The sequence below is a fragment of the Cottoperca gobio genome, chromosome 8 (genome assembly GCF_900634415.1).
Source record: "Cottoperca gobio chromosome 8, fCotGob3.1, whole genome shotgun sequence".
Classification (NCBI taxonomy): Eukaryota; Metazoa; Chordata; class Actinopteri; order Perciformes; family Bovichtidae; genus Cottoperca; species Cottoperca gobio.
In genome coordinates, this window is record NC_041362.1 from 5924873 (window position 1) to 5936213 (window position 11341).

General features: G+C 40.3%; 1 protein-coding gene across 1 annotated transcript in view; it reads left to right on the forward strand.

Annotated features, from left to right (window-relative positions):
• Nucleotides 1-4180, forward strand: part of LOC115011755 (protein kinase C and casein kinase substrate in neurons protein 3) — a 4847-nt gene extending 667 nt beyond the window's left edge. Inside the window, exons 2-7 of the mRNA XM_029436980.1 lie at nucleotides 124-279; nucleotides 502-677; nucleotides 1469-1589; nucleotides 1674-1744; nucleotides 1871-1950; nucleotides 2431-4180. Of these exons, the coding sequence (XP_029292840.1) occupies nucleotides 124-279; nucleotides 502-677; nucleotides 1469-1589; nucleotides 1674-1744; nucleotides 1871-1950; nucleotides 2431-2540 (714 nt within the window). The 3' untranslated portion in view covers nucleotides 2541-4180. The remainder of the gene's footprint in view (nucleotides 1-123; nucleotides 280-501; nucleotides 678-1468; nucleotides 1590-1673; nucleotides 1745-1870; nucleotides 1951-2430) is intronic.
• Nucleotides 4181-11341: the final 7161 nt, after the last annotated feature.

Genomic DNA, 11341 nt, shown 5'->3' on the forward strand with positions numbered 1-11341 from the left:
GGTTGTTGATGTCGTCGTGAAAAGTCCATGTAGACATCTTCCTTTGTGAACAATGTGTCTGGATCTTTCCTCATCCATCCCCAACTGTAGAAACTATGGTATGTTTTTTGGTTTTGTCCACAGCTGGATAAAGTCAGGAGAGCATACCACAAAGTGAGCCGCAAAGAGCAGACAGCCAGGGAGCGAGAGTTACACGCTCAGGGAAATCCGGACGTCGCCATCGACAAACAGAAGAAGATCCAGGAGGAGAGAGAGCTGGCTCAACAGGAGGCCGAGAAGGTAGGCGGCATGTTTAATCTCGTTCGCACTTTCATTGGGTTTTGATGATCTGCTTCATCAGATCATTTGCAGACTTGAAATGTTATCTTGATTAAAGGCAATCTATGAAATGAGCAGTGTTTCCAATCATACCTTTGTGTGAGTGTGTGTATCAATCTGTATATGCAATGACACACAATGATTCCCTGAGCAGCGAGTGAATGTGTGTCTAAATGTTGACAGGTTCGTGCCCGCTATGAGAAAGTCCTTGAGGAGGTGAACCGCTACGCTCCACGCTACATGGAGGAGATGGAGTCCATCTTTGACCAATCGCAGGACGAGGAGCGCAAGAGGATTGTTTTCCTCAAACAGGCCTTTCTCTCCATCCACAAACACCTGGACATTACCAACAATGAGAGGTGAACCGCAGTGCTGAGCATGTGCTGGTTGTAAGGTTGTTGTAAGTTGCTGTCTGTGCTGATTAGATGAAGATCAATGTGTATGGTGAACCAGGTACCTGTGTATTTAGAGCTAAATTGACTTAATTTAGCTCTAACTCAATGTTCCAGTACATACGGTACACTCACAGTGACTCACTGCTACTCTACTAAAGGAAATAATAGCTAAGATAACAACTCAATTACTGTATGAAATCTGCAGGGGCCACAGGGGGGTGTAGGGTAGATGAGATAAATGATATACTCTACTCTATTAATCTGCTTAATTCCTATCAACACTTTACTTAAAATGCTCCGGATGAAAGTACAAGCAGATTATGAGCCAATTACGAGTGTCAATAAACGTTAGTTACGGTATAAGCATCTGAGGAACATCAGCAGGTTAATTTAAAATGATCACCACGCTATTAACTATACAGCCGCCCCATAAAGAATTCAATCGCCCACATTCCTGCATGCTGTGTTTATCATATCGTGCTCAGATTACGATGCATTGTAAAGCCTTATGAGCATAAACTGTCATGGTTGTTCTGTTTTAGGCTGATTTGCTGATGCTTTGACATAGAAAAACTGAAAGTAGTTGAGCTTACAGTTGAAATGTCAGCCAATGTCAGTTTAAGTAAAAGTAGTTTAATGTTAATTTAAAGTGTAAGAGTAACATTTCAGCACCAGAGATAGTTAAAGTGTTTGGGTAATGGATTGGTGCTTGGTGTGTTTGGTGCTCTTTTAATTTCTCTCCACTCTTTATTTAGTGTGAGGGCCGTGTACAATGAGCTCCACAACACACTGATGGCCATCGATGAGCATGAGGACCTTCGGTGGTGGAAAAACACCCACGGGCCCGGCATGCCCACCGACTGGCCTCACTTTAAGGTTTATACGGTTTTGTCTAATCTCCATTTCTTGTACTCAAATCGATGTGAAGTTTATTCATTTTTTTGTTCAAATGCTTTTTAGGAATGGACGCCCGAGAAGAAAACCAAAAAAGTGAAGAAGGAAGTAGAAAAGAAAGAAACAATAGAGAAGAGGTCAGTAAATGTATCCCGAGATTGTGTTTTTACTGTGATCTGATGCTCTGTAGCTGTTGGTGTTCTGACATCAGACATCCATCTGTCTCTCTGTCTTTCCCTTTCTGTCTCTTTTTCTTTCTCCAGTGGGATGATTGGAGGAGTGAGAGTAAAAGCGCTGTATGATTATGCTGGCCAGGAGACAGATGAGCTGTCATTTAAAGCAGGTAAACACACGCGTGCAATCCTACAAAACTTATTGCACTGCACCGTGTAAAGCATTATTTATGAATAGTATGTAGAAATGTATATTATTGTGGGAAATTATTGTTATTAGGCATATAATATATAATATTTAGATTTTAATTGACAATTTTTTGTCTATTCAATTGTATTTCTTTGTATTTATTATTTTAAAAACTCAAACGATTATTTAATAATTCGAAAAGCAACTATTTTGTCAATCTTTTAAGAGTTTAAGTAATTTTTGCCAACAACTCACTGATCCCAACTTCCTAAAATGTGAATATTACTTACTCTAATATTATTGAAGACGCCAATTTGAATACTGGCAAACTGTGATGGTCATCTTGTAATATTACATTTTATAGACCAAACTATTCATTGAAAAAATACCTGTCATTTTAATCGATAGGAAAAATAATTGTTAGTTGCAACCCTCATTTTTGATTGTTGTCTTCCTGCAGGTGAGGAGTTTTTGAAGATTGAGGATGAGGATGATCAGGGCTGGTGTCGGGGGATGAGAGACGACGGGTGTGAGGGGCTTTACCCGGCCAACTATGTGGAGGTGGTGTAATCAATGCATCTAGAGGGTAAATGGAAGATCTTGTTACATCACATTCTTCATTTTATCATGGATGTCACAACCTGGTTTAATATCCAGATGTCAGAAACATCATACCAATGCTGTAAAACACCAAGTAGCTGTTAGCCAAAGTTCTGGTCTGTGATTAGAGTATGATCACACTTAAGAGGATATTTTAAGCAAACAGAGATTTTTTAAAACTATCTAGGTTGTGTAATCTCTTGAAGGATTTTGAGAAATGTTTTAATATATACAGTATGCATAGACCACTTGTATTGAAGCCATATGATAAACGATGCTTTAATGTAAAAAAGAGCTCTTAAGGTACACTATATAACTAGCCTTTTGATGCAGAAATTGCCTTACATGACTGCTATTTCCCTTGAGCTGTTTTTATCACTTTGCACATCAAACATTTCTAATAAAAGCTTCACAAAGCCTCTCAACATATGAAGAAAGTGACGCTAATACTGTGATTATAATTAATCCAAAGCAATAAAGCTCAAGTGGAGTCAGCTTGATGGAAGTAGATAGCTGCATGACCTTTATTTCTCTTCTGTTTGTGTGGTTTAAAGGGACAGTTCAACATTTTTAGGAATATCGTTGTTTACTGTCAAATACACAATAATATTGATATTAGTTTCATCTCTATGTGTGAGGTTCAAGGGGAAACTGCTAGCCTAGCAGCATCTACACACAGTCCAGGAACTCTAGTGCTGTCTTATGTTGTATCTTGTTTACTGAAAGCAACTATAATCAATATATTTTATGTTAAGACACCCTCAGCTCTACATAACTTTATAACTTTATAGGATATTTCATCCCATAACGTTTCGGTTCAGTCTCACTGCTCTCATCAGATTTGTTTTTAGCTACAGCTACAGCTGCTTTCAGCAAAACTTGTAAACAACATAAACACGACTCCTGTGGAGCTCTGCATACTTCGGGGCGGCTAAAGCTCAGCAGAAGAGTGGGTTATCCATTACTTGCAGGGTTGGTGGTTCAATCGCACATTGAACCTCAAAATTGCTTCTCATAGTCATGCATCTCCACCACCATCACACTTGTGTGAACGAGGGGCCAATTGTAAAGCATTCTGCCCACTAACATAGAAGAGTACTATATAAGTGCAGTCAATTTATATTTTCATGTTTTTGATGGAGAGAGGCTAGGAGTTTCACCCTGTTTCCAGTCCTTGTTCTAAGCCAGGACCCATAATCTATGCATCAAGATCATCTAAGCATCAAGATGCTTTTGCCAAACAGGGTCCAGGTCGAAAAATGTCCCAGACGAAACACTATCTCTGCAAAGAATATTTAGAGATGAAACTTCATCAGATTGATGCCAAACATTCATATTGTTTAGCCTGTCAGACTGTTCCTTTAAGATAAGTACTGGGGAACAAAAGGTTTTCCATTCTGTCTGTAATCTTCTGTTGCTATACTGTATGTATGACGCTTATCATGGAAAACATACCAAATTAAGGAAATAGCTCCCAGACACTACTGGTCTGCCTTCTCCTTGTCTTAGCCTTCGTCAGTAGGCTATTTATGTATGTGCTGTTTGTCTTGTAAAAACTATGCATTTGCAACTGCCTGTCTTTTGGAAATAAATGTTGAAATTGTTACACAAACAAACTCATATTATTGAATTTAGGATGAAAAGAATGAACATGTATGTGTGTGAGAGAGACAGAGAGATGGTTGCTGTATAAGTGTGTGTGTTTTTGAGTTTGTGAATCACTATGCCATCATCGTGTGGAGTCCTGAAGTCCTGCCTGTGGATGTTATTACAAGTGCAGAGCTCAGCTGTCACACACGCACACACACACACACACACACACACACACACACACACACACACACACACACACACACACACAGTCACTTTCAAGCCTTGCGTCCGTGTCAAGAGAACTGTGTCCAGGTCAAACGTTGCTCTTTACTTTGATGATGCCACCACAGAGGCAGCCTAACATCAACATATGGCCATCAGCCAAGCAAACAGTCCCACATCACTTTTTATGTTTTAGCCAACCGATAGCAAGAAGTGCAATGATAAATCTTGGTATATTGTTAAATTTACAAATACACACTCTGAGTTTTGCAGTAAATACAAGCAGACAGGAGTATGTAGGAATGTCAGTTTCCACAGAAGTAATGAACATAATGATGTCACCCTGTAAGGAATGTCCTCACCTGATGACAGATTAATTGCATGTAGCAGCCATAGACTCATCTGTAATCACAAAGACAGTCTGAGCTCGGACACCCTGCCTATAACATTCACAACAAAGTACTGGAAAACCTTCGCAAGATGGAGAATACCAAACTAAACTGAAAACAGATGCTTTAATCTAGTGAACATAGCATTACAATGGAAAAAAGCTCCATTACAAGTTAAGTCTTGTACAACATATTACTTAAACCTGTAATAACTCATTTTCTGGCCATTTTGGGGCAGCGGAAATAAACTGTCAACGTGTCATTTGGGGTTGTGTTTCTGGCCACTCTTCTTTTAGCTCTTTTTTTTGGGCTCTTCCAATTCTTGAGGGGAATATCTGTCTCTTTAGCGTTTAAAATGCTCCACTATGTTTACCAGCTAGTCTCTAACACGTCTGCAGTTTGGCGTGGAGCAGGTAGTGTATATATATATATATATATATATATATATATATTGTCCTATTTCTATTTCTATTCTTTTGTCATTGTTATTATAATAATATCAATTAAATATCAATTTGAACTTTATAGCCTCTTTTAAAGCGGGAAATAAAACAAACAGACACTGTGTTATTTACAGATCTCCTCTGGTGATTCACTGTTTCATTTTAGCATCGGCTGACTACAATGAGTGATAGTTTGCCACTGTAAGGAATAAACAGGCAGTGTCTCCAGGAACAATCAGTCAAGAAGAAGTTCACCAATGACTAAACACCTCATGACACCTAAAAAATGCACTTTAGTGAAAGATGTGGCACAAATGCCACAGGCAGTTGTCGACTGGAAGTGGGAAGAAAGTCCCTTTGTCATCCTTCATTTTGTTTTCAACAAGCTGAAGAGTTCATTTATGGGGAATGACAAACCGAGTCAATGACCTGAGAGTTTGTTTCCCACAGTGGAGTGTTCTGCCATCTCTGTTATGGTGTGGACTGTATTTAGTTTTGGCTTTGGTCCACCAAACCCTTAAAAGAAAAAGGTTATTACACCGCCGATCACACTCATCTTCAAATAGGTATTTCTTTGCTTGTGAGAGTTGAGCCTTAATAAAACTGTCGCACATTCATAGTTCGATAAAATGTAAGAATGTTGTAAACAACACATGATAAGAAAGAAACAATGTGACAGTCTCTCCCGAGACATTGTTTGTTGCAGTTTCACCTGTGAGACACACAGAAGCTTATAATTGGTCGTACAGACATTTGATCATCCAGGGCTCAATGTCTTTTTCTGTCACATTAGAGTTGAAGTGTTAGCAAGTTGTTTTTATGCTTCAGTTATTTTACAAGGGAACAATGAAAGAGCAAGAGCAATACAGAACGAAGTAGACTTTTGCAATTTACATCTTTTAGTTCTGACATGCTCTGTTAACATCCATTTAGATTTCCCCTCTTTCAATCACGCTTTTCAGAGCGAATTGGTTGCTTCGCACAAAACTCTACTGTGAACTCTACTCATTTACATTCATTAGCTCCAGCTCATTCATACTGTAGGTGCAATGTAAACACACACCCATTAACAGATGCTTGTTTGTCAGAACAATAATGAGTGGAAACGGCTCATTTGCATGCTGTTCGCCTCATGATATTCAATTTGATGCCACTGAGCTCTCAAATACCAACTGCTAAACAGTTTTAGCTATTGATCCCAGTGAGGGAGTGCTGACCCCTTAAACTTAGCCTTATTTGTCCATGAGACAAAACATATTACTTTTTATTTTGACATTGCTTGATCTCTACGGTCACCACTTACTTAAGTCATATTTTTTTGCGTCCTGGTACACGAGACAACTTGCTTGATGTTATCCTGTTCTCCAGCAGGGTGAGCTAAAGGATCAGCAGCACAACTCTCGGCAGGCCTGTCTTGAGGAATAATATGCTCGCTGGGGTGGCAGCATAATGGGAAAATGTCTTTATTCCCTCATCTCTCATGTGGTGACAGGCAGAACTTTAGGTTGCCATGGAGAGAGCTGCTGAAACGGGGCCATAATTAACAAAGCCACAGAACTTCGTTCAATGAGTCATTACATTTCGAGAAGTTAATGAGGAAATCACATAGCTCCTCGAAGGCAAATGACTCCATATGTGTATAATGTGTACATATGATAAATGTTTGAAGTCACATCATCAAGAGAATATTACTGTACACTGCTGCTGCCGGTTCTGCAGGGATAATGATGAGCATGTGATCTGCCACCGTGCAGTCTAGTCGAGTACTGAATGTGTGTGTTTGAGACTGTATGTGTATTTTGAGCGCATGGTTTGGTGGGTGCGTTAGTATTTGTGTGTATCTGTGGTTGAGTGTGTTGAGGGAATGACTCACCTCCTTGTCAAGCAGACACAAAACATATGAACATTTTCTCAGGTTGTCACATTCACATACTGTATACTATCCTATCTATCTATAACTATCCTTTCCCCTTGCTCTCCATGAGCTCAAGCTGCCCTGGGGAGGCTCCTGTCGCAGCTTAGGGCCAACAGTGGGCGTGCTTGGGGGTTAACAGAGTAGCTAAGAACACAAATAAAGGCTCCAAACCACATGTAGACCTGCCAAGAGCACTTAAGCACAAACCGTCTCTCACAAGTTGTCTCAAGGATCTCTGGAAAATCCTACTTGACTCTCTTGCTTAAACAACACTATGGTCACCGGTAGGGGATTCTCTCCCTGGGAACGCAGAGGCAAGGTAACGTTTAGAATGCCAAAGGAGTCACAAGAGCAGAGCTGGGAACAGCGAGTACAGTAAACATACTAAAGGCCACGCCGCAGACCAGAGAAGGCCAAGGCTACAGCACTCAGGCACCAGCCTGCAGCGGCCAGACTCATCTGCACCAGGCAACAGGGTCAACCAAGGAGAGAGGTAGGACAGCCTCTCTTGGCCTTTAAATGTATATGCATGCTTTTCTTTTTAAACTGCCCCCAAAATAATGAGCAATTGGTTATTTTCACATTTCAATTAGCCTAATTAAAGAGAGGGCAGCGGGCTACTCAGAAGAATGGCAAGTACTACAGTACAGTGTGTATTTGTAGGTGTATGTGTGAGTGTGTGTGTGTGTGTGAGTGAGAGAGAGTGAGAGACTCTCCAAGGGGTTCAGCTGGAACACTGCATCAGCAGTCAGAGAATGAGAAATTAACCATTTGCTTTCTTCCGTCCACAGCCTGAAGCAGATACACAATCTGGTCAGCGTAGAGGCTGCCAGAGAAAATGCAGAATCACACAGTGTATCCATCAATCCATCATCAATCATTAACATCTCATTCTGTGGTTATTACATTCATATAATGATACTGGCCAAAGATGTGCTTATCTCTTAACTGTCCGCAGTGAGGCAAATGTGGTATCTGTTCACGTTTCTTTAGTTTTTTTTAAATCAAATGGATGTGAAGGAGATGCTGGCAGTGAAAGAGTTAAGCGTAAGTTCAGCATCCAGTCAGATAGTGAGAGCCAGATGGTCATGTAGAGCACTTACAGTGACATGGGCCTACACATCTCCCTGTTGGAACACACACACACACACACACACACACACACACGCGCACACACGCGCACACACGGACACACGCACACACACGCACACACGCACACACACACAACTCATTTGTATGCAAATGCACACATGAACATATTTGGCAGATAACAGCGGCTGTGATTCCCAGGTCATGTACCCATCTATCTCCCCTCCCTCCCTCTTCCTCCCTCTTCCTCAACTCTTTCCCCCTTCTCTCACTTCCTCGCTCCTCCTATTTTGATTTCCCTCGGTCTCAGTCTGATGGTCAGAGTTAATTGGCTGCTGTCTAATTGCTGCTCATTAGCTTGAGCAACCAAACATGTGAGACGTAGCAAACAAAACCTTCCTCTGGCTCACGCTTGGCTCTGCGCTGTGTTTTTGCAATTCTGATTCAAAGTCATAACCCACTCCCGTGGCTTACTGCGCATTACCTGCCTTTGTTTGTCGCTTCATCTTTCACTTTGTCGCTTCACTCACCCAGAACTGGAAAATATCTGAAAGGCAGAGATGAAAAAGTTCAATGCCAAACCCAATAAACACAACAATTTCTCATTACATGATGGCATGGTACAAACAACTTTGAATCTCAACAAGCATTCCTTTTTATGCAGGCTTTCTATATTCTCATGCATTCAATGGGAAAATGTTTGCAGTATAATCTTCAGCCACTGTATCTTCTTTGCCCGCATCTAATGTGCACACAAGCTTATACGCACACACACACACACACACAGGAACAGGCATATGTATTGTTTTACACACATCCTAGAAACCCTCATAATGTACACAAACACCCACCCACATGTGCAGACACACATCAGAGAGGCCAGCCTCCTCGCCCACACCCGTTGGCACTGGCAGTTTCTCTATATTTGGGTAGTGCCCCTCCCATAAGACCAGCCTTCTCAGCTCCCCTCCCTATTTAATCTATCTTAGAAAAACCTCGGGGGTTTAATTTCTTTCTCAAGGCAAAGTGCTTTGCTGGCATAGCAGCCAAATCCATACACAAGGAGTGCATCAAGCTTTAAAGTGGACATCTCAACAGCGGAGCAGTTTAGTCTGAGTGACGTGAAATATAGACCATAGTGTGTCACTGTAGAACAAGATAAAAAAACGGTCTAGGGCTGCTGCTGTCGTCGGGGGCTGTGGAGGAATGTGGTGAGAAACACTGGAAAAAGTGAGGAGAATTACACACACACACACACACACACACACACACACACACACACACACACACACGCACGCGCGCAAACCTTGTGATATGCCAAGAAAATTATTTACTACTCAAGAGCAGGCCTTAAATGATTAGATTAGTCTCCTGGCTCTGTGGCTCCTGTAGCGCCAAGAGACAGGATGGGATGAGACATTAGAAAGATTAGATACAACGCATGAAAGGACGGAACAGTAAATATGATATGTTAAAAAAAGGAAGAAAGCAGTGTACATCTCAAAATACCACCCCCACCCCCACCAACCTATAGTGAGTCAGACCCTTGTTCTCCCACCATACAAACTGACGTATATATATAGTCCAGTCAGAGAATGACACATGCAGAGATCTCTCCTTGCTCCCTAAAGGTCCTTTAAACTTAACTTTTATTAAAGGAGCATCGTTTGTAGTTAAGTTCAGTTCAAGTAAATGCAAATCTGACAAAAGGAAGTAAATTAAAGTAGAAGGTAATCTAATGCACACCGAGTTTAAAGTAGCTTTAATTGCTATTTTTATAACAACAGTGTATCAAATGACAAAAAAACAAGGTAAAAAGGATTGCCCGCAGCGATGAACCTACATGGAATCATTACCTGAATCTGCAGCTCCACTTGACTTTATGGAGTGTGTTTCAGCTCATTGTTTAGCTGCCCGACCCACAACTTCACCGTTCAGTCTCACCGCTCTCAAGCAACGGTTTTCAGTGAATAGTCTAACAACCTGCGGTATACCACCTGCTCAGCATCAAACAGCAGATAGACACAGTTTGCAACTAGCTGGTTAGCGACAGCTAAAGAGACAGATGTTTGCCCCTTAGGAGTTAATTAGACCAAGAACAGAGCTAAAAGATTAGATGAATATTGGACTTAAATTTATCACGTTGGCACAAACTCTATAGAGAGAAAATGTCTGGTCAAAAACAAGTGTATTAATTAATTTATTCATGAATTGTAATTAATTCCTTGCATTAATTTAGTTAAATCAGTCCCACATTTTGATTAATTTGTGCGCACAAATTAAATCGTTAACACATTTTGGCTGTGCACAAGAGTAAGTGCACTTGAATCTACCTGCTGGTTACTCGCTTGTAAATAGCTATGGATATAGGTTTTTTAATTAAAAGCTTTACTTTATCTTGGTGATGAGCTATCAAGACATTTTCACTATTGTATATACAGCTATCTTGTTCACACAAATCAAAAATTGAATTAAATTGAGGCCATGAATTACATCTTGTGACCATGAATTAAAAATCGTAGCCTTAGATTTTTGGTCACTCCTGGGCTCTGTATATTTGCCATATCAACTTAAAAGGCAAAGTTATTGCTTGCTCTGCCCCAAAATAGCCAAAAGAATATATAGTTTTAAGATAAAATAAATTAAATTACATTAAAGAAATGTTTTCTTGGCCAATCGGGAGCAGCAAAACAAACCTGTTCATTTACACATCCAGCAGACCCAGAGCAACATTAGGATTCATTTGGAGTGTGTTTCTGGACACCTGGCAAATGTAAGTGCAATATTCACTCTACTTTTAGTTGTGTTTCTCTCTCCACCGGCTCCTAAGAGAAATGTTTGGCACTTTAGCTGCAAAAACCTGAAAGTATCTATAAAGCTCTATAGAGCTGAGGGTAAATGCAGAGTTGTGTGATAAATCCCTTTGGGATCATCGCTACTTGCAACCCCTTTCATATACGAGCAGTCATTTATTATAGTTTAAAATAGTTTTATCCGCTTTAAGGTGAAATGCTGAAATAAATAGAACAAATCGGGGTGCAAAATACAAAAGAATAAATGAAAATAGAAAGGCTTAAAATTTCAGGATAAAAGTTAAATTGGGAGTTTATGTTTATGTTT